Below are 20,409 nucleotides of genomic sequence, written 5' to 3'. Positions count from 1 at the left end.
GTCCCTCCTCTTCGTTGTGCTCTCGGCTGCCACTGCTGCCCTGCCCCAACCCCCTCTTGATCCCGTCTACTCCCTTCATCCACCTCCTACCCCCCAACCATCCCCAAGCATGGCCTGTCAGTGGCTCACAGTCTAAATTTAAATTATAGCAGGGCCAACTGTTCCTCCCTGCCTTGGGTGCTTTTTCTGTCAGAGGTCCTCAGCCAGGAGGGGAGGCCGGTGACTCTCTGAGGGAGACAGAGTCAAAGGGAGAGGGGGAAAGGGCAGCGGAGGAGCGTACAGGATCCACAGGTCTGGGACCCAGAGACCTTCGCAACCAGGAGTTATACTGTGCTTCTGTTTGGGATTATACAGTGAGAGGACATCTTTCTCCAGGATCAGGAGCTTGTCTCAGGTGGAGGAATCAGGATGGCGGCCAACGCAGACGCGGCCAAGCCGGTCATCATGAATGAAGAGGAGCTGAAGAGGAAGCAAAGGGAGAAGCTGAAGAAGTTACAGGCCACGGGGGGAAACCCACGACCTGCAAGAACCCTCTTCTGCTTCTCCCTCAAAAATCCCTTCCGTAAGGCCTGCATCAACATTGTGGAGTGGAAGTATCCTTTATCTTTTATACACACACACACACACACCTATATTATACTTACACAACCCACAAACAATTGTGTTAATAATATTATGTGGACAGAGCTTATTCAGTCTCATTAAAGAAATACAATGTGTGAGTAATTACAAGCATTCTTTATATTCTATATATATCTATTACAAGGTTATTACAATATAAAAGGCTCCACTTAATATCATTGACAGTGAGTGTATACAGAAATTATTTGTACACCCAAGACAAGTTTCCCACTAATCTGTGTCAAGCCCATCCCTAAAGTGTGTGATGTTTGTTATGTATCTGGTAGCCTTGTGTCAAAGTCAAGTTTGTAGCCCTTTCAACCATTTACATTTGGCAGACTTAAACGATTACTGACGTCATCTCTTTGGTTCTAAGTAGCTGACGCTCTCTGTGTTTAATATGGAAAGAGTCAACCTGAAATGCTAACACTATCCGAGGCTTTAAGCACGAATAAAAGGCAGGCTGCTGAGTGATGATATGGCCTCTATAGGAGGGGAGGGCTGCTTTTGGCTTGAAGTCCATTCTTGGATTATACATATTTTAGTATCCAAAATAGAATGGCTTGATCATAATTATCTAGTTATAGCCTTGTCTTTAAAGCATTTAAAACAGGACATACAATCTTATTTCATTAATTATAACTGTATTAAAATTCACCCCCATATGCTTGAGAAAGTCATGGGGAGTTTTTAGAGCAGCAGTATAATCACATTGGTATGTCATTCTGTAGCACAGGGCATATGTGCTTTATATTGTGCAAAATTACAGAAATACACCAAAACTCCCTAACTCCTTCTTATTAAATTCGTATTAAAAGAAGCTATCACCTCACAGGTGTTCGAAAAAATAACCATGTCATAGAAAAATTGTGGTTCATGGTTAAATGATTCGGTCATATTCTTGGGCTCTGCAGCTGTCCCGTGCAATCACAGGGAGACATGATGCTGACCTGGCAGGGGAATTCTCTCAGAGGGCCCCCTACTGACGAGAATGAAGCACAACAGCAGACAAGATTACACTTTGCTGTGACGGCTGTGTTGACTACCCAATGGGCTATTATAGGGATGATGTTTCAGGCAGCATCTAGAGGCACTGATTATTGTTGGCTGGGCTGCTTTACTTGTTGTGTTACATTGCATTACAAAAAAAGTCATAATGATCTTTATTTGTATAGCACCTTTCTTAACATAGTTATGAAGTGCTTGTACAGATAAAACGACATAAGTACAGAGCAACTGAAACAGAAGAAGAGATGGAGCATTTATTTACTAAAAGTGGCTCCTCTGTTGCTAATATTTACTTTGCATGTACACCGTGAACTCAATTGTCATCATGAATTATTCCAGGTTAATTGTATCCCTTTGTTGATGCTTCATTATATTATATGATTCCTGCTCATGTTTTGTTGTTATGATCCTGAGCTTCCCCATCCAGAACCTTTGAGATCATCATCTTATTAACCATCTTTGCAAACTGCATAGCTCTGGCTGTGTTCCTACCCATGCCCGAAGAAGATACCAATAACACCAATTCAAGCTTGGTGAGTATGAGCGAAAATACCCTTCCTTTGATATATGACTCAGGACTCTATGAGGAGGCATGTCCTGGTGGAAGAGCATAGTACTCATATTTGTAATTTGTAATGTAATATGCTGTATATGGAAAAGACAGTATTTCACTCATGCTCTCTGGCTTCTGCAGTTTCTAGTTTTCTATCATGACCAGTCTATGACAGTGTGTGGCTATGTTCAAAATATGAATGTATTTGTTTTGAGACCACTTAATCAAGGACTTCAGAGCTTAGTGTTGCAGCTGGTCACTGGTCAGAGTGCCATACACCATTCAAATGCCTCCCGACACAACTCAGTTCTTTTCTTGGAGTCCCATCTGTGCTTAGTAGTTTATCCTCCTGTAACCAGAAACTGGCTGTTGAAAAAGAAATTGGTACAAAAGCATGAAACACTGTATACTATGTGGGTGGATTTTTTACCTACATGGATACAATTTACATAATACAGAGACATTAGATGCAGTAATGTCTCATAATGCCAACATTTGTTTTTACACAGTATTTATGCTTAGGATAAAATATACAGCACTTTAGAGCAGAGCTCATTATATCTGAGTTGGTGAGTTATTGTGGGATTTCATTGCATTTTCTGCAAGGCAATGATATAGAAACATTTGTCACACATTCTGCCAAAACTGAAATGGCTTAAGTTTCCTCACAGTTTCTCACTCTAGATGTCAGTTTCTCACTCTAGATGTCAGAAAAGCATGAACTAGTTGGGTGGCAGGTGTTTTATCCCGGTGCTACTTATGTATGTGTTCATCTACCTCAAGCTGTAGGTGTGTGTTTACAGTGCTGTGAGGCTGTGGATCATGCCACCCAGGGAATTTCGTCTTAAAAGAGTCTATGTGTGGTGTTGTGAGCAAAAGATACAAGTTTTCTTTTGCTCAGTGTACACATCTTGCCAATGTTGAATTATGTTGAATTGACACCGGTATTGACAAGGCTCAGAATGTTGACATTGCACCAACGTCCAGTGCAATGTTAACATGTAGCACCCATAAGCAACACTAGAGCTTATATCAGTCTTTTCGGTATACAACCATCTGACCTAGACCCTTGTCCAAATTCACAAAGTAGGTATCTGGACCTAAAACAGACCCTATTTTCTATAATATCCCTGCTTTGGCAGCTCACAGCCAAATAAATAAATAAATACTTCGCCAGCCCCCTCACAAATCCTTCTTACTTCTGAGTGGGCCATTCAGCAGAGGTGAGCAATGTAAGAAGAGCTGGTCAAGTCCACCCCCCTATTGCTGTTACAAGTAGGTCAACCCAGACCCCAATGACGCAGGCACAGGGATTACAAGAGCGTCCACAAATATTGTCTTGTGTAACCACTGTCATAAAATATGATGGTTTGTAACACTGACATACTGCTGTATAGAAATGCAGCTACAGTATTGTTGTCTCCCTGCTTGGTTTAAATGGAATCACAAGATTTCTAATATATTAATGTTAATGTATGCTGATTCAGGACTTGAGAACTGCTGCTGGGTGGTTCAGCCAAACATTATTGACCTAATTTGTTTAAAACGATCTCATAGCATTTATGGGATACTTCAAATTAATTCACCAATTATGATGGTAACTGGTGCTGGATTCCCGTAGAGCTAGGCTGTACTATGCCCTTCTCAGATTACAGCTTCTTTGAATCAGAGTCATTAATGCAAATCTATCTAATAATCACAGTTCCAAGTTGTTTTTAAGCAATTATGTGAGATATAGTGTTTTGTAGTAAAGTAGTACACCTGTAACATGTTTTGGAATAAACACGTACATTCCCTCATTTTGTTGTCAGTGGCTGTCACAACTAACACACACGTAGACCCAAACAATATAAGGCCTGAGGAAAACCATGCTTGGTTCTGTGTCTGTCTGCTGTGCGTCGACCTCCTTTGTCTCTGAAGAAATCAACACAGATGATAAAACCACAGACTATGTGCAAACAGATATTTTCATTCCACCATCCCAACATGTATCTGTTTAACACTTCTGAATAAAGTGTTTCATTTTTTTAATTTAAACAGTTTGCTGTGTCTGACAATGCTCCTTAATTCTTGCATTCATCACTATGTGACTCATGGGCCACCCATCTGTTTAAACCTCCTGGGGTCATGTTTAATTTGCATTTAAATGAGCTAACAGGCTATCAAATCTAATGCCAGTAACTGTGTTGTTGAACACCTAATGCTCTTCCTCCTAGCAGGTGCTAAATGACAATGTTGTCTTGTACTCCAACTATTATATATATCTGAAGGTTATAAGCTTACTAAAATGTAATTTCCTTAATTGTGTTTGTCTTTCTGCAGGAGAGTCTGGAGTATATCTTCATGATTATCTTCACATTAGAGTGCTTTCTGAAGATAGTGGCGTATGGGTTGGTGTTCCATGAAGGCGCCTATTTACGGAACTGTTGGAACATATTAGACTTTGTCATCGTCTTCATGGGGTAAGATGAGCCATGGGCTGCAGGTGGATTTCTCTGCCACCAAAGGCCATAGCTTTCTTTTGACCACATCAAAATAACTGACACTTAAACAGCTGAAAATACAGTTTGCATTGCTGAAGTACTACAACAGATGAGGTGTATGAGATTATTGAGTGAAGTTACACATTTCAACTCATTTAAGCAACAGTTTTGCACTCATGGCTGTATGATCTTTTCCTATAGTCTCTTTACATTTGCCATGGATACCATCAACAACATAGCAGATATACCGGTGGACAAAGGTGGTGGGTTTGACATGAAGGCGCTGAGAGCCTTCAGAGTGCTGCGACCCCTCCGCCTTGTCTCTGGAGTTCCCAGTAAGAACCCTTTCTTTAATCCACACATAATGCAGAATGCCACTGTTTCTTGTTATACTTTTTGATTCATTTGAATGGACTGCTGAGACGTTTTGATTTTACTGTCACATTCAGGCCTGCAGGTAGTGATGAACTCCATCCTCAAAGCCATGCTGCCTCTGCTGCACATCGCGCTGCTGGTCTTTTTATTGGTCACTATTTATGCCATCATGGGACTTGAACTCTTCAAGTGCAAAATGCATAAGACCTGCTATTATTCTGGCACAAGTATGTATAAAGGGGCAATCTGACACTGTTGTGATTATATATGTTGTACTTTCTTCCCATAAATTGACTGAATTCAGTTAACATTTTGGAAATTTAATTATGAGCTTAATTTGGAAAATATCATTCATCGCTTCTTGTCGGCCCACAGATATCTATTCTACAGCAGAAGGTGAACTACCTGCACCCTGTGCTCAGGCTGGTAACGGACGCCGCTGCATCATCAATGGCTCAGAGTGTCGGCCAGGCTGGGAAGGTCCCAACAATGGCATCACCCACTTCGATAACATTGGCTTTGCCATGCTTACTGTCTACCAGTGTATTACCATGGAGGGGTGGACCAAAGTGCTCTACTGGGTTAGTGATGGCTAAGTTGTTTCTCAGTTTCAGGACTGTGGTACTTAGGGCCAACACCTCAACATTTGACAGTGTTTTAGGTAGATACAATATATCTAACAGGATTCATTGCTTGTGGCTGACCATGTGTTGTCTTTTAGGTTAATGATGCCATAGGAAATGAATGGCCCTGGCTTTATTTTGTTCCCCTCATTCTTCTGGGTTCCTTCTTTATGCTCAATCTGGTCCTGGGCGTGCTCAGTGGGTAAGAAAACTTTATAGCTACCTATTTCTCTGCTCCTTCTTGTGAGCAAACTGAAAAATAATCACACGTGCTGTTTAACTTTTCTTTGTCATTCCACTCAGAGAGTTTACCAAAGAGAGAGAGAAGGCCAGGTCACGTGGAGAGTTTCAGAAGTTGCGAGAGCGCCAGCAGCTGGATGAGGACCTTCATGGCTACATGGAGTGGATCACTCATGCCGAAGTCCTTGATGCTGACAGAGAGGGCAAAGGTCAGTACTATAAACCACCTCAGCACCAATCTTATGTGTAGAGGTTATTGAATTGCAACTATTCTTCTCTTGTCAGGACTCCTGCCTTTGACCAGTGGAGATTCAGACACAGACAGCCTGTATGACATGGAAGGCAAGAGTCAAATTGTGTACTACTAGTAAGTCTGCTATTTTGTAAATGTGTTTATGTTGACATGCTTGGCTTGGCAAAGTGAGCTAACATTATGTTTTTATTTAGTCGCCTGGCCCGTCGCTGGAACCGGTTCTTCAGAATGAAGTGCCTGGTGTATGTGAAAACTAAGGCTTTTTACTGGCTGGTGATGATCCTCGTCTTCCTCAACACCCTAACCATAGCAACAGAGCACCACCACCAGTCTGAATCGCTCACTTCCTTACAAGGTTGGTGATTGACATGCACATCATTGTGAAGATGATTGTGAAGATTTTATTCCATGAATTGTTTCCTCCCAGTTTCATTCATTCATTCATCTTTCTCTTCTATTTCCTCATCAGATGTGGCCAGCCGTGTACTGCTGGTGCTATTTGTCATAGAGATGTTTGTGAAGATGTATGCTTTTGGTCCCAGAGCATATTTCATGTCGCTGTTCAACCGTTTTGACTTCTTTGTGGTGCTGTGTGGTATCCTGGAGATGATCTTGTTGTCCACGGGTGCCGTGACTCCTCTGGGTTTCTCTGTACTCAGGTGTATTCGCCTGCTGAGGATCCTTAAAGTCACAAAGTGAGTCTTGTCCCCTCAAAAGATCATTGTATTAAATTTAACAGTCGTAGTGTACTTAACACCTCTCTTCTCTCTCAACTGCTTGCAGGTATTGGACCTCTCTGAGTAATCTTGTGGCCTCTCTCCTGAATTCTGTCCGCTCCATTGCCTCCCTACTCCTTCTTCTCTTCCTCTTTATCGTCATCTTTTCACTGCTGGGCATGCAGGTGTTTGGGGGGAAATTCATTTTTTCTGGATCCAGACCCAGGCGCAGTAACTTTGACAACTTCCCTCAAGCCCTCATCAGTGTATTCCAGGTGAGACTAGACTCCCTTTTGTTTAAATTTCTTTGATTTTTATGATCCACAGTCTTAGCTGTTTACATCGTCTACCTCCTCCATTCATAAATGACATCAGTATATTATTGTCATTTTTTAACATCTCACTGTCTATCAGATCTTAACAGGAGAGGAATGGACTTCCATCATGTACAACGGCATTATGGCCTATGGAGGGCCTGTCATCCCTGGCATCCTGGTTGCCATCTACTTCATTGTCCTCTTTGTCTGTGGAAACTGTATCCTTCACATAAACTTACCATTCATATATGATTAAAAACCTGTATACATAGAAATAATGCTAGCAATAATGCCAAGGTTTTTGTTTCCCTGAGCTCAGTGCAACCAGATATCCTTCTCAATGTCTTCTTGGCCATTGCTGTCGACAACCTGGCAGAGGCTGAGAGTCTGACTTCAGCTCAGAAAGAGAAGGCAGAGGAGAAGTTGAGAAGGAAGCTACTAAGGTGAATAAAAGAATACTGAAATGAACTGCTCTGTCTACTCTACTACCAGTAGAGGTGAATTCTATTCCTTTCGTTTCTTTGCTTGCCCTCCAGGTCCAAAATGCCAGACAAGACTGATGAAGAGAGGGAGCGGATAGCAAAAAAATTGGCAGAGCAGAGGGCCAAGATAGAGGGCATGCCCACCACAGCCAAGGTTAGTGTTGTTTCTGGCATCATATCACAAGTTTACTCTTGGCGCTGGTATACAAGTCATAGATTGCTATGATATGTATACATTGTCTTTTTTTAGCTCAAAGTTGATGAGTTTGAGTCCAATGTCAACGAAGTGAAAGATCCATTCCCACCTGCCGACTTCCCAGGTAACAAAAAATAATTCAACATCTAAATTTATTGCATCTCTGACTTCTGAACTATTCCACATTTCTCACTGATGTGGTTGTAGCATAAGTAGGTTACTGATTGCAGGAATTTGTATTCATTACACTGGCTGTTTACCAGTGCCGCTGTCTTGGTAATGTTACAGTACAAGTATAGTGACCCCTCATTATTATTAGACTCCTGATCCCCTGAGCTAGTTTCATAGCAGGTCTAAAGTTAGGCCATTTTCACACTACTCTGGTGACTACCATATAAAGCCTACTACATATAACAGCAATATATTGGAGGATTGTCATGGCTGTATGTAATTTTGAATCTGCCAACCTTTGCTTTCTTCCACGTTAGGTGACGATGAAGAGGAAGAGCCTGAAATTCCCATCAGCCCTCGCCCCCGACCAATGGCCGACCTGCAGCTGAAGGAGGAAGCTGTTCCGTTGCCTGAAGCCAGCTCCTTTTTTGTCTTTGGCCCTCAGAACAAGTAGGAACCAAACATACCAACCTGAGAATGAGTGGTTATATTTCAGCATTGTATGTTATTGTCTATTTGTGTACATACATATGTACTATAAGTCTGTGTATGTGATTACATTTGTCTGTTTGCTGGTATCCAGGTTCCGTAAACTGTGCTACAAGATCATCAATGCCTCGTCCTTCACCAACTTAATCCTCCTGTTTATCCTCCTCTCCTCCATCTCCCTGGCAGCTGAAGACCCCATTGATCCCAAGTCCTATAGAAACCAGGTGACAACTGGGTCTATGACTATGGACTCAATATTAACTGTTGAAAGAATAAGAATAATAACCTTATTTTCTGTAACTTTTACTCCAGATCTTGGCATATGCTGATATTGTCTTCACAACTGTGTTCACAATTGAGATTGTACTGAAGGTAAGTAGCATGAAATTGAGGCTGATATTCTGTGTGTTTAAATATGTCCGTATTGTTTCCAGAAGAAAAAGCCCCAGAAACATTAAAAGCATTAAAACCTTTATAGATGACTGAGAAATTCCTGTATTATACAAAAACAGCTTTACATGGAGGTGAAGCATCTTAAAGAATGATGCAGATTTCCAGAGATACCATATTAAGAAACTGAATATGCAGACCTTCCTAACTCATGATGGTAGTAGTCCAGCTGAATACTAAATTCAGTTACCTCCATAAATAAATGATTAAAGCTCATAACATTCAATGCAACTCATTCTTTGTCTTGTGAAATAAAATTGATGCTTGGTTCAGTATTCTGGGTATAACTATATTATATCTACCTGACAGATGACAGTATATGGTGCATTCATGCACGAGGGCTCCTTCTGTCGCAACTCCTTCAATATCCTGGATCTGATTGTGGTTACTGTCTCCCTGCTTTCTATGGGAATGGAGTGAGTATACATTTTGGGTTTGCCACATTAGATATACAATATCCTGGTCAAATTTCCCCCATTAATTACTCTTGATGTGCATATCAAGATTGGTGTTTGTCATGTGCTGCATGCAGATCGAGTGCCATCTCTGTGGTGAAGATTCTCAGGGTGCTTAGGGTGCTGAGGCCTCTCAGGGCTATCAACAGAGCTAAAGGATTAAAGGTACAACACACAAATCTGCACCTTTAATCAGTATATAATGGTTGTAACTATTTTTTAACCCACTCATTGTTTGTTTTTATTTACAGCATGTAGTCCAGTGTGTGTTTGTAGCCATCAAAACCATCGGCAACATCGTCCTAGTCACGATGCTGCTGAATTTCATTTTTGCCTGTATAGGAGTACAACTTTTCAAGGTAGGTTCTTAAAAGACGTTGTTGAATCAACATGTAGTGTGTAGTGTGTAAAGGTAACATTTGAAAATTAATCTACTCTAAGTATAGATATAGATGTTTTTAAATGCCCAAATGAAAACAAATCAATTAAATCAAAAAATTGAAATACAATGTGCATTGTTATTTGTATTTCCTATGTATTTATGCATTTACTATGGCATTAGTTTTCATGAGGAGGAGGGGAGGGTTTTCTCTTTTGCGATGGAGAACAAATGTCCATGACAGTTGATTGTTTTTTTGGGTTTTTTTGGCATGAACAGTATGTCTCCATCTCAAAAATGAAAAAGTCCTGTTGTTGGCAGGTCTATGTTACTGACAACACTGCAAAAGAAATAATAATTAAATGCTAAATAATTAGCATTTAATGTGTTTTTGTAATTTAATCATGACACAATACATGCATACATTAAAATAAAAACAAATAATGAATTGCATTATATTTCACTTTATTTCTTTCTTGATTTGTTTTCATTGGCATTCACAATCTTCCACATATCAATGCTTCACTGTGTATAAAATGTGCCACTGTTTCTTTCCCTTTTAGGGTAAATTCTACAGCTGCACAGACCCAGTCAAAATGACTGGGGAGGAATGCCAGTAAGGCAAACATCTTTCACACATCATATATTTCCTCTACTGTATTAAAACAATAATGCAAGTGCTATTTTAGAGTAACAATTTATTGTATCTCCTCTCAGGGGATCCTTCGTGAAGTACATGGAGAATTCCCTAGAAGACACAGTGGTGGCTAAGAGAGAATGGATCAATAGTGACTTTAACTTTGACAACGTGCTCTACGGCATGCTGGCTCTATTCACTGTTTCCACATTTGAGGGCTGGCCAAAGTAAGCACAGATTACAGTTTTATTTGACAGACGCGTTTTTGATAGGATTTTTTTTCAATTCCATCAGTTTGAATGAGTTGGACATAATATTGTATTATGTGGATATTGGGTTTGAATTCCATTGCCTGGAGTGAGAGATGGCGAAAGAGGCAATATATCCTTTTTAATCTGCTGAATCATAAATTCCATCTATACAGATTAGCCCTATTGTATCTCTGATATCTGTGTCCACACAATATCCCCTCTTCTCCCAGACTGTTATACAGAGCCATAGATTCAGACAAAGAAGACATGGGCCCTGTCTTCAACAATCGTGTGGACGTTTCCATCTTCTTCATCGTCTACATCATCCTCATTGCCTTCTTCATGATGAATATCTTTGTGGGCTTCGTCATTGTCACTTTCCAGGAGCAGGGCGAGCAGGAGTATAAGGACTGTGAGCTGGACAAGAACCAGGTGCACTGAAACCCAAAAATGTGTGTGTAGAATGAGTAATTATTTTCTTTTTTTTTAACCCACATTCTGTCTGCCCTGCCTCCCTTCAGCGTCAGTGTGTGCAGTACGCCCTGAAGGCTCGTCCTCTGAGGTGCTACATCCCCAAAAATCCCTACCAGTACAGGGTGTGGTATATAGTCACCTCCTGCTACTTTGAGTACCTCATGTTCTTCCTAATTATGCTCAACACCTTGTGTCTGGGGATGCAGGTATGTAGATTAAGGTCAACCTAAAAACACTCGTATTGCATTGAAGCTCCTGACAAACAAACTTCAGTATTTTTAGATGTAGGTATTTCTATTTAAAAAAAAAGTGTTCAGTGTATGATACTGCATTTAATTAATGAGAAAATGGGAACTTTGAAACAGTATTTAGAATATGGGACTATGCAACTTTCCAGCAAAATCCCAGACTAATTAATTTTGGAGTAGTCTGGAGCATTAATTCAATGTGCCCTACATATTTCTTTTTGAATTAATTTGCAAAATCTTCTTATACAGGGACATTTAAAAAAAAAAAAAAAGGTTTGCTGGACTGCTTGAATTATTAAGAATTATTAGGGACTAGTGCCAGTTTATTAAAACTTTGATTCATTTGTGGGTTTTCCCATCATCTCTTTTGGTTTATCAGTGAAATGAAACGGTACCGACCAAGTTAATCATGAGTTGGATGGTTGGAAAGTTGGATGATGATGGTGGACAAGGCTATGAACAAAATAAGACTTAAGTTATATATATATATGAAAAAACAGAAGTAAAATGAATTTTCTCAATCATCTGCTTACTATGAGTGATGGAGTCCCACATGAAAAGGTCGAACAATTTTGATTACTTCATATTAAGATTTGCTCGAGTGGTTGGAGCGCATGCCATATATGCAGCTGACCCTGGTTCGAATCCCGATCAGAGGTCCTTTGCTGCATGTCACACCCCCCTCTCTCTATCTGCTGATAAATAAAGGAGTCTATGCCAACAAAATCTTTAAAAAAAAAAGATTTGCTCTGTGCTCTTCTCCTTGGTTTGAAGTGGGCAGGGCTCAATTAGAAAATATAAAATCGTACACTGCTGTGGACTAATCAGGATTTAGTAACGCTTTAATCCAAATTTGGTGTTTTTGTGGTTACTGCTAATCAAATCTGATGAAACCACACACACACACAGTTCTGATCAAATGGATAGGCTGAGTTTTTGAGTGTTAAATTAATCAATAACGCCTTAAGATGTTTTTCAACTTTTGATGTGAATTGTTCATGAATGACTTTTATAGAGAAATACTTTTCAGGCTAGTATATTGCTCTAATGTTAATATTTCTTACCAGTTAGTAGCGTGTCAAGATTAATGTTTGCTTTCCCTTTTGAACAGCACTGTAACCAGTCAGACCATGTGACCAAACTGTCAGACATGCTGAACTTGATCTTCACTGTGCTTTTCACTGTGGAGATGATTCTCAAGCTCATGGCCTTCAAAGCGAGGGTAAAGCCTCCAACATTTGTCTTTCAAACAAAGACCTTCCCAGTCTAGTGTCCTACTGTCTCATCAGTGCTTTATTGATCTGCACAGGGCTACTTTGGAGACCCCTGGAACGTGTTTGACTTCATCATTGTCATTGGTAGCGTTGTTGATGTCATCCTGAGTGAAGTCGATGTGAGTACAAATCATGAGACTTATATTTTTTAATGTTCTAATAATCAATTTCATAGATATCAAATTCTCATTGCAGGTGTTGTACATTAAAGTCCCTTGTGCTGTCTTAATGAGACTGAATGTATTTATTCAATGCTCTGACCCAAAAGCATATTATCAAGGCCCAACAACTGATTGGTGCCAGCAGAACTAGCTCTCAGGACATGGTCAGTACGGTCGTTGGACATTCCCACGTCAACCCCTCTCTCACCCTCCACAGTGCCTGGCGCATCCTCTGAAGCATTGCCATCTTCATCACCAAACAACAAAACTTTCCATTATTCCATTATTCCCACAATGATCCATTGCAGTATTTTCAGTGACTCAGTGTTTGTGTGTTGTTTGGGCACTTTAAAAAGAGCACAGTATGGATTGAGGAGTTATTTTATATGGTAATGCTGCACCAACTCAATGTTTTCATTTTTTCTGGCCAGTTACAGTTATTATCCTCTTTGTTGTTTCTCTCCATTGTTGCACTGCATTGTTGTCATCTTTTTCATCCAACACTAGCTTGTGACAATTTCAAATCCTCTCTTTCGCCCACTCTTCCTCTTCTGCCTCTTCTTTTGCATAATTTCCATCTCAATCCCTTTGTTCTCCATCCATCTCACTCCTCATCTGTCTATCCTTCACAGACTGCCCTGGCCTCCAGTGGAGGACTGTACTGTCTCCATGGCTGCGCTGTAAATATCTGATCTCCACTGCACTGCACTGCTGCATGAGCCTGCTGTGTGAGCACTTCACTATGTTCTCAACTAAACTGTACTGAACCATGTGTGGCTCAAACTGGGTTACTGCTGGTGAAACATCTGTGTTTCTACTGGCTCTCATCTTACAGAGCAAATGTAAGATAAGATATAGCAAGGTATTTGCTATATTGTGTTCCATTATGGCTGCAATAGTTTATACAAAGAGGGCCACAGCAAGTATTAATGATGGCTGGATTGACTGAAAACTGTTAATATTTTTACAATAAAGTGTGTGTATATTAATTATTTTGCATGAGTTACAAATTGCTATTGTTCTAGTTTTCAGCGACTAAGACCTGAATTTTGGAAGCTTTGTAACTCATCAAAGGTGGAAGAACTGAATCTAATATTAACCCTATTTTGAGATTGTAAATCATACCATAATAATGTTTGACATTTGATCAATGCCGTGTCCATAATGTCTCCTATTGTGATAATATACCCTCTATCAAATATAACTATATGTAATGTAACAACACTATATTGTATCTTCTACTTTGTGCAGGAGACAAATCCCATGCAAGCAATTGCGGTAAGCCAGAGCTCTCCAAGTATTTCAAATGAGCAATGTTTTTCTGTTGGTTTTTTGTTGTTAGTTTTGTTTTCATTTCTTTTTGTCTTTTTGCCTGCAGGCCTCTGAAAATGCCTCAGTTTCCATCACGTTCTTCCGACTCTTCCGTGTCATGCGTCTTGTCAAGCTGCTGAACCGTTCGGAGGGCATCCGTAACCTGCTGTGGACCTTCATCAAGTCTTTCCAGGTTTGTCATCATCATTATCTTTCTCCACTCTGCTGCCAAGTGGTCACTTTTCATTAATTTGACTGTTTGTGTTTGTGTCTCCAGGCTCTCCCTCATGTAGCTCTGCTCATCGTGATGCTCTTCTTTATCTACGCTGTCATTGGGATGCAGGTACAGTCTTCAATATATATTTATCTGGAGGTTTCTCTGTAGACTGTAGCTTTTCTGCCTAAATATGGCTTTTAGACTATAAACAATTCCTACACTGATTTTTGACTGGGACTGTAACAACCCTTCAGATCTTCGGGAAGGTAGCCTTAGTGGACGGCACACAAATCAACCGCAATAACAACTTCCAGACATTCCCTCAGGCTGTTCTCATGTTATTCCGGTGAGTGTCAGAGCCAGGATGAGGTTCAAAGGTCATTGGATCCAAGGTCAAAAACTGAGTCAAGATCTCACTGTGGTTTATGTGCTCAGATGTGCTACTGGAGAGGCTTGGCAGGAGGTCATGATGGCTTCTATGTATGGGAAGAAATGTGACCCCAAGTCCGACTTCCTGCCAGGAGAGGAGTACACCTGCGGGTCCAACTTTGCTGTCTTCTACTTCCTCAGCTTCTACTGTCTCTGTGCCTTCCTGGTGAGCAGTGGGCAAAAAGTGTTGTTATATTTTAATGATCATCATATGAGGGAGAATAATCAAAGAATAATAATAATAATAAAAAAGAAACATTTTTGCATGAATAAGCATCTTTTTTTCCTCTCTACTGCAGATCCTTAACCTGTTCGTAGCCGTCATTATGGACAACTTCGACTACCTGACCCGTGATTGGTCTCTCCTTGGTCCACACCATCTGGACGAGTTTAAGAAGATCTGGGCTGAATATGACCCAGAAGCCACGTAAGGCTGAACACATCAAGATCTACAAATTAAATCTCAATATATTTAAGCTCAGTTAACTCCCAGGATTCGCTCAACCTTATGTGGGTGCCAAATCAAGACCAGTATAAAATGTTTTTCTCATGTAACAGGGGGAGAATTAAACATCTGGATGTGGTGACACTGCTGCGACGCATCCAGCCTCCACTGGGCTTTGGCAAGTTTTGTCCTCATCGTGCTGCATGCAAGGTACATGCAGTTATAAAGAGGATCAAGCATCATGTGTGGCATGCATATTACACAGGGAGTTAGCGGTTAAATAATAACATTATCAATAGCACTGTTGATGGACATTGTGCAAAATAACATGTAGAGGGACAATACACAAGAAGAAAACTATAATTAAATACTACATTTTAGAATAGTTGTAAAAAGAATAGTAAAGTATAGTAAAACGTGTGAAAATTAAATGCAGATTTATAGAATGTGAGATTCACCAATTAAAAGTGATTTTTTTGGTGAAATAAAAAATATTTTTACTTTTTAAAGTGAATATATATAATATGATATAATAGACAATTTAACTGAGAATTTTCAAATGTGTTTGTTTTTCTTCCATGTTATCAGTTTGAAAGATTATACAGTAGAGTATATAGTAGTATTACATAGTATCTCCTACACATCAAGGCCCTCCCATGTTCACTTCATCTCTCTCTCAAGCCTCCCCTCCCTCACCTAAAAATTAATATTAATAAATGATAATGATGACACTAATAGATACACTGAATTAAGTGAGTTGATAAAACTAAACGAGAGGGAAAATATGTGCGTTGTTCTATTCCTCACTGGTGCCCACATTCTTTCAACTTCCTGTATGCAGCGCTTGGTTGGCATGAACATGCCTCTCAACAGCGATGGCACCGTCACCTTCAATGCCACCCTGTTTGCTTTGGTCAGAACTGCACTCAAGATCAAAACAGAAGGTACAGCTCATCATTATGGATTACAGTTAATATCCAATAATGTGTTTGCTTCGGTTTTATGTAGATATCCCATGATTCCCATGATTCTGGATTGTTCTTAACAGGTGACTTTGAGCAGGCCAACGAGGAGCTGAGAGCCATTATAAAGCAAATCTGGAAACGCACCAGCATGAAACTGTTAGATCAGGTCATCCCCCCAATAGGAGGCAAGTCTATTAACAAAAATAGAATTACTTGATATTTACAAAATAATCCAGTACTTGTCACACTGACAGCAGGTCTGCTTTGACTGGTTTATAGATGATGAGGTGACTGTGGGGAAATTCTACGCCACCTTCCTGCTCCAGGACCATTTCCGTAAATTCTTGAAGCGCCAGGAGGAGTATTATGGCTACAGGCCTACTAAGAAGAACGCATCAGGCCCAGAGATCCAGGTGAGCAGCCCATTTGGGGCAGGGTAGGATCAAAATCACAATATTTTTGAAATGTTTAAATGCCAGACAAAAATCACTGTATTATGTCTGAAAAGTTTTCACTAGAAAGTTAAAAGTTGATGCTTTACCACTATGCAAAAATGCATTTTGTTTCTCTTTAGGCTCCTATGACACAAATAAATCAATTAAAAAAATGTAATATTAAATAGTTTTTTCATGCACTCTGCTGTTAGAAAAGTCTTATTTTTCTCTTAGTAAAACCCTGCCTGTATCTCTTCTCTTGCATATCTTCTTTGTGTAGCTTAATCTTTCCTCTCCATATGAACATGCTGCTGTGTGTCTCTGCTCTGCATTTTCACCATTCTCCACATTTTTTCTAGGCGGGTTTGAGGAATATAGAGGAAGAGGCAGCTCCAGAGATGCACAGGGCCATTTCAGGAGACCTGCAGAATGAGGAGGAGATGGACAGAGCTATGGAGGAAGCTGGAGAAGAGGCTATTTTCCAGGTGAGAAGCAACCTGACAGAATGGATATACTGATGCACATATTTTGGATTATAATGGTCAACAAGGTGGAAATCTTGTAGCGGTAGTTTCGGTGAATGTCAGTTTTGATTTTTTGATTCTAAATTAACATGAGATTATGTCTGCATGTGTGCTTGCTTCACTCTGTATTTCCAGCGTACACATGGTCTGTTCGGGAACCGGGTGGATTCATTCTCCGCTGAGCCCACCGATGGTCAGTCCCCACATATGACCAACCAGCGGCCCCTCAAGTTCTCAGAGAGCCAGCCTGATTCCCCACCCAACTCCTCAGGCTTGGTGCCCACTACCGAGTTTTTCCCCACATCTGCACCAAGGAGTAACACTAACAACAATGCCTTTGCAGAGTGAGTACCAACCATGCTCCCATCTACCAAGGAGACTAGATGACATACATTTTTGGTGGACATGTCTGATGGGTGATTTTTGTTGTTTTTTAGATTTTCATTTGAAAGAGAAGGCAGTGGTGAAGACCTTTACAATCCCAATGAGGATGCAGAGACAGGTATGCAGAAACAGGGTTTGTATTAAGTCTTTTCAGGCCTCAAAACACACGTGGGTATCACCAAAATAATTTGGTACATTAAGAAAAATGTATCTACTTTCATGACACATTTTATTTACCCATTGCCTCCTACCGTATTTCTGTAACAGGTTACAGTGTTAAGTGTTTTTTCAGGCACTTTAAATTAGATAAGCAAATCATATTTGGCAAATGAGTAAGAGCCCTGTAGACCTGGGGCTGCAACTAACAATTATTTTTATCAACAATTAATTTGCCAATTACTTTTCTTGATTGATTCATAATTTGGCCCATAAAATGTTAGAAAATGGTGAAAATGCTCATTACAATTAGACAAACCCCAAGGTGTTACAAAGTTACATATTGTTCATAACATTTTAAAATAGATTTTGTTTTTCTTTCTTCAACCTTTTTTAGACAACCGACATTCTTGGAACTTCAGAGTAAGAACTGACAAAACACAGGTAATATTTTATGAAGTCTGACTCATCCAGCACACATCACGATGAATAGCTCATTTATACAATGTATGGATTCACATCTTTTCTTCACAGTTTCCTTATGACCCCAACTATGGTGATAGTCAGAGTCAGAGCTCCCACACTGCAGCTGACCAGCTTGTCCAAGAGGTAAGTGAGGAAGGACCTCTGACTGACTATCTATTAGAAGGAAGGTCAGCTAGAGATGGTTAAATAATGTAGATGCTAATAAACCTAACTAACTTTACCAGATTGGAATAAGTTCCTGGACATAATTTAAACATAGTCTGAACTGAATGACATTTTTGTTCCCTTAAAATGTGCATTCAGTTTTAATGTGTTCAGGAATTCAGCATATTCATTTCGACAAAAATATGACATCATTACAATCTGCCTGTCAGCTGGATAACCCAGCCAACATATTGAATTACTGACTGAATTTGTAGGACATAAGATATTTTATTTGAACTGTAACATCCAAGTGAGCTTTATGAATGTAAAGCTATCATATAACAAGTAGTTCCATTAGGCTTTCCCTTTCCATTTGGCAGCTACATGATACTTTTTTTTAGGTCATCTGTAGTCTCTCTGCTGTCAAAATTCATAAAATAATATTGTATTTTAATTTCAGGGCGTTTCAAGTTTCTCAAATGTGTTTGACAAAGATTTGAACTGTGCTCCAGTGTTGTTTTGTAGCTGAGTCTGCGTGCCTTCCTCTGCAAGGCTCAATAAAATATCACATCATCATTTGCAGTGTTCAAAATGTCATGCGTGAAATTGCTACATAACAGTATGACTTAATAAAGCAGGAGCTGTGGATTTAAGGTTGATGAATTACCACTTATAATAACGTATGAAAACATTACAGCACATCGTTTTCTTTTCCAGGCTTTAGTAGGTGGTGGTCTGGCCCGTCTAGCCAGAGACCCGGGATTTGTATCTGTGACTAAGAGGGAGATGGCTGATGCCATGCACACAACCGTAAATGAGATGGAGGGCATGGCTCACGGTATCCTCAAGGAACGCTCCGGCTGCGTCACCTCCAACAGAAAGAGACGGGCCATCCCTGTCCCTCCTCTTGCCCCTGCCATGGCCGCACAGGAAACAGTCCAGCCAGAGGTGGCCGTGAGGAGAAAGAGACGTCCGATTCCCATGATTCCCTCCATCACCGCTCAGACAAGACAAGAGACAACTGAGGCAGACTCCAAAGTTTAGAGGCTGACATTTGAATGGACGTGGTTATCATGTGATTTTTAACACTTCTAGGTGGCTCCACCTCACTTTATCGAGCTTGTTGCCCCTGTGACAATCTTTATCTACTAGTCTGGCTTAAGGTCTGAAAAGTAGGTTGGCTCAGGTTTGGTACATTGTCAAATGTGGTTGAAACCAAATCAATGAGGAACAATATATCTGATGACAAAAACATCTTCAGATTTATTGAAACTAATAAAAATACTAACTTATCTCAGAGCGAACAGATTGACGCACTTCTTTTTTGTAGCGTTTGTTGAGGTTATCCATTCCATATGAGACAACCATGTGAGTGAGCTGAGTGTCTGACTGAAGCGTCACAGAGGGAGGTAAGAGTGTGACTAAAGTGACTCAGGGAGCAGAGAGCTCATTTGTTGTGCTACAGTTGAGTGAGGACAATGGAAAAAGGACTCCACTTTGGAGGACCGATGACTGAGTTTCTGTGCCCAGAAAACCAACGGAATTTCAGTAAGGGCTCTAGTGCATTTTGTCTTTGTTGGTAAAGCATCCCTCTCTGATCCGTTAGGACTTGTGATCTTTCACGACTGAAATTTACCAGGTTTTCTCCTGCTCACCACTGTTCTTGTATGCAGTTGGTTATCAGCAGATTTTTTTATTTTGGACAGAGATTCATTTAATATCAAAAGATTTTGTTGTGTTACACCATACTGCAGTTTTTTTCAAGTCACTATATGGTTGTAGGTTTTGTTTTTTAATTACATAAATATGTAATATGTTATACTATTTAATAACTATAATTGACCTGTGCAGAGAATGTATCTTAAGCATACCTGGAGTATGGTGGATTTAGCTTTAAAGCAAATTGGGATTTGAACACACATTTTATTCTGCATGGGCATCATTTTTGCAAAATTGCACTTTCAAGTTTTGCCTAAATGCAAACATTTGCAGGCCCATTCAGAGGACTTTTTTATTATCCGCTGATCAGCCTGTGTTTTACATACGTCTCACAGAGAT

At 40.1% G+C, this 20,409-nt stretch overlaps 1 protein-coding gene across 1 annotated transcript; it reads left to right on the top strand.

Moving 5' to 3' along the window:
* Positions 1-341: 341 nt before the first annotated feature.
* LOC128357450 (dihydropyridine-sensitive L-type skeletal muscle calcium channel subunit alpha-1-like) lies at positions 342-19,648 on the top strand. The gene is made up of 45 exons (XM_053317803.1): positions 342-593; positions 2,057-2,162; positions 4,505-4,644; positions 4,867-5,000; positions 5,115-5,267; positions 5,416-5,621; positions 5,762-5,865; positions 5,967-6,112; positions 6,189-6,270; positions 6,351-6,511; positions 6,626-6,851; positions 6,940-7,147; positions 7,287-7,407; positions 7,518-7,632; positions 7,726-7,825; positions 7,922-7,991; positions 8,356-8,488; positions 8,622-8,751; positions 8,840-8,899; positions 9,287-9,393; positions 9,510-9,597; positions 9,684-9,791; positions 10,375-10,427; positions 10,529-10,675; positions 10,930-11,131; positions 11,221-11,379; positions 12,533-12,643; positions 12,731-12,814; positions 13,489-13,536; positions 14,108-14,134; positions 14,235-14,360; positions 14,445-14,510; positions 14,639-14,730; positions 14,820-14,979; positions 15,113-15,240; positions 15,372-15,468; positions 16,100-16,202; positions 16,307-16,408; positions 16,503-16,636; positions 17,017-17,142; positions 17,317-17,525; positions 17,619-17,683; positions 18,119-18,165; positions 18,256-18,330; positions 19,069-19,648. The coding sequence occupies exons 1-45, from the start codon at positions 409-411 to the stop codon at positions 19,393-19,395; spliced, it is 5,571 nt and encodes a 1,856-aa protein (XP_053173778.1). The 5' UTR covers positions 342-408; the 3' UTR covers positions 19,396-19,648.
* Positions 19,649-20,409: the final 761 nt, after the last annotated feature.

Source organism: Scomber japonicus, chromosome 4, assembly GCF_027409825.1.
Source record: "Scomber japonicus isolate fScoJap1 chromosome 4, fScoJap1.pri, whole genome shotgun sequence".
NCBI lineage: Eukaryota > Metazoa > Chordata > Actinopteri > Scombriformes > Scombridae > Scomber > Scomber japonicus.
The sequence above is the reverse complement of the archived record's forward strand: the minus strand, read 5'-3'. Positions and strand labels throughout refer to the sequence as shown.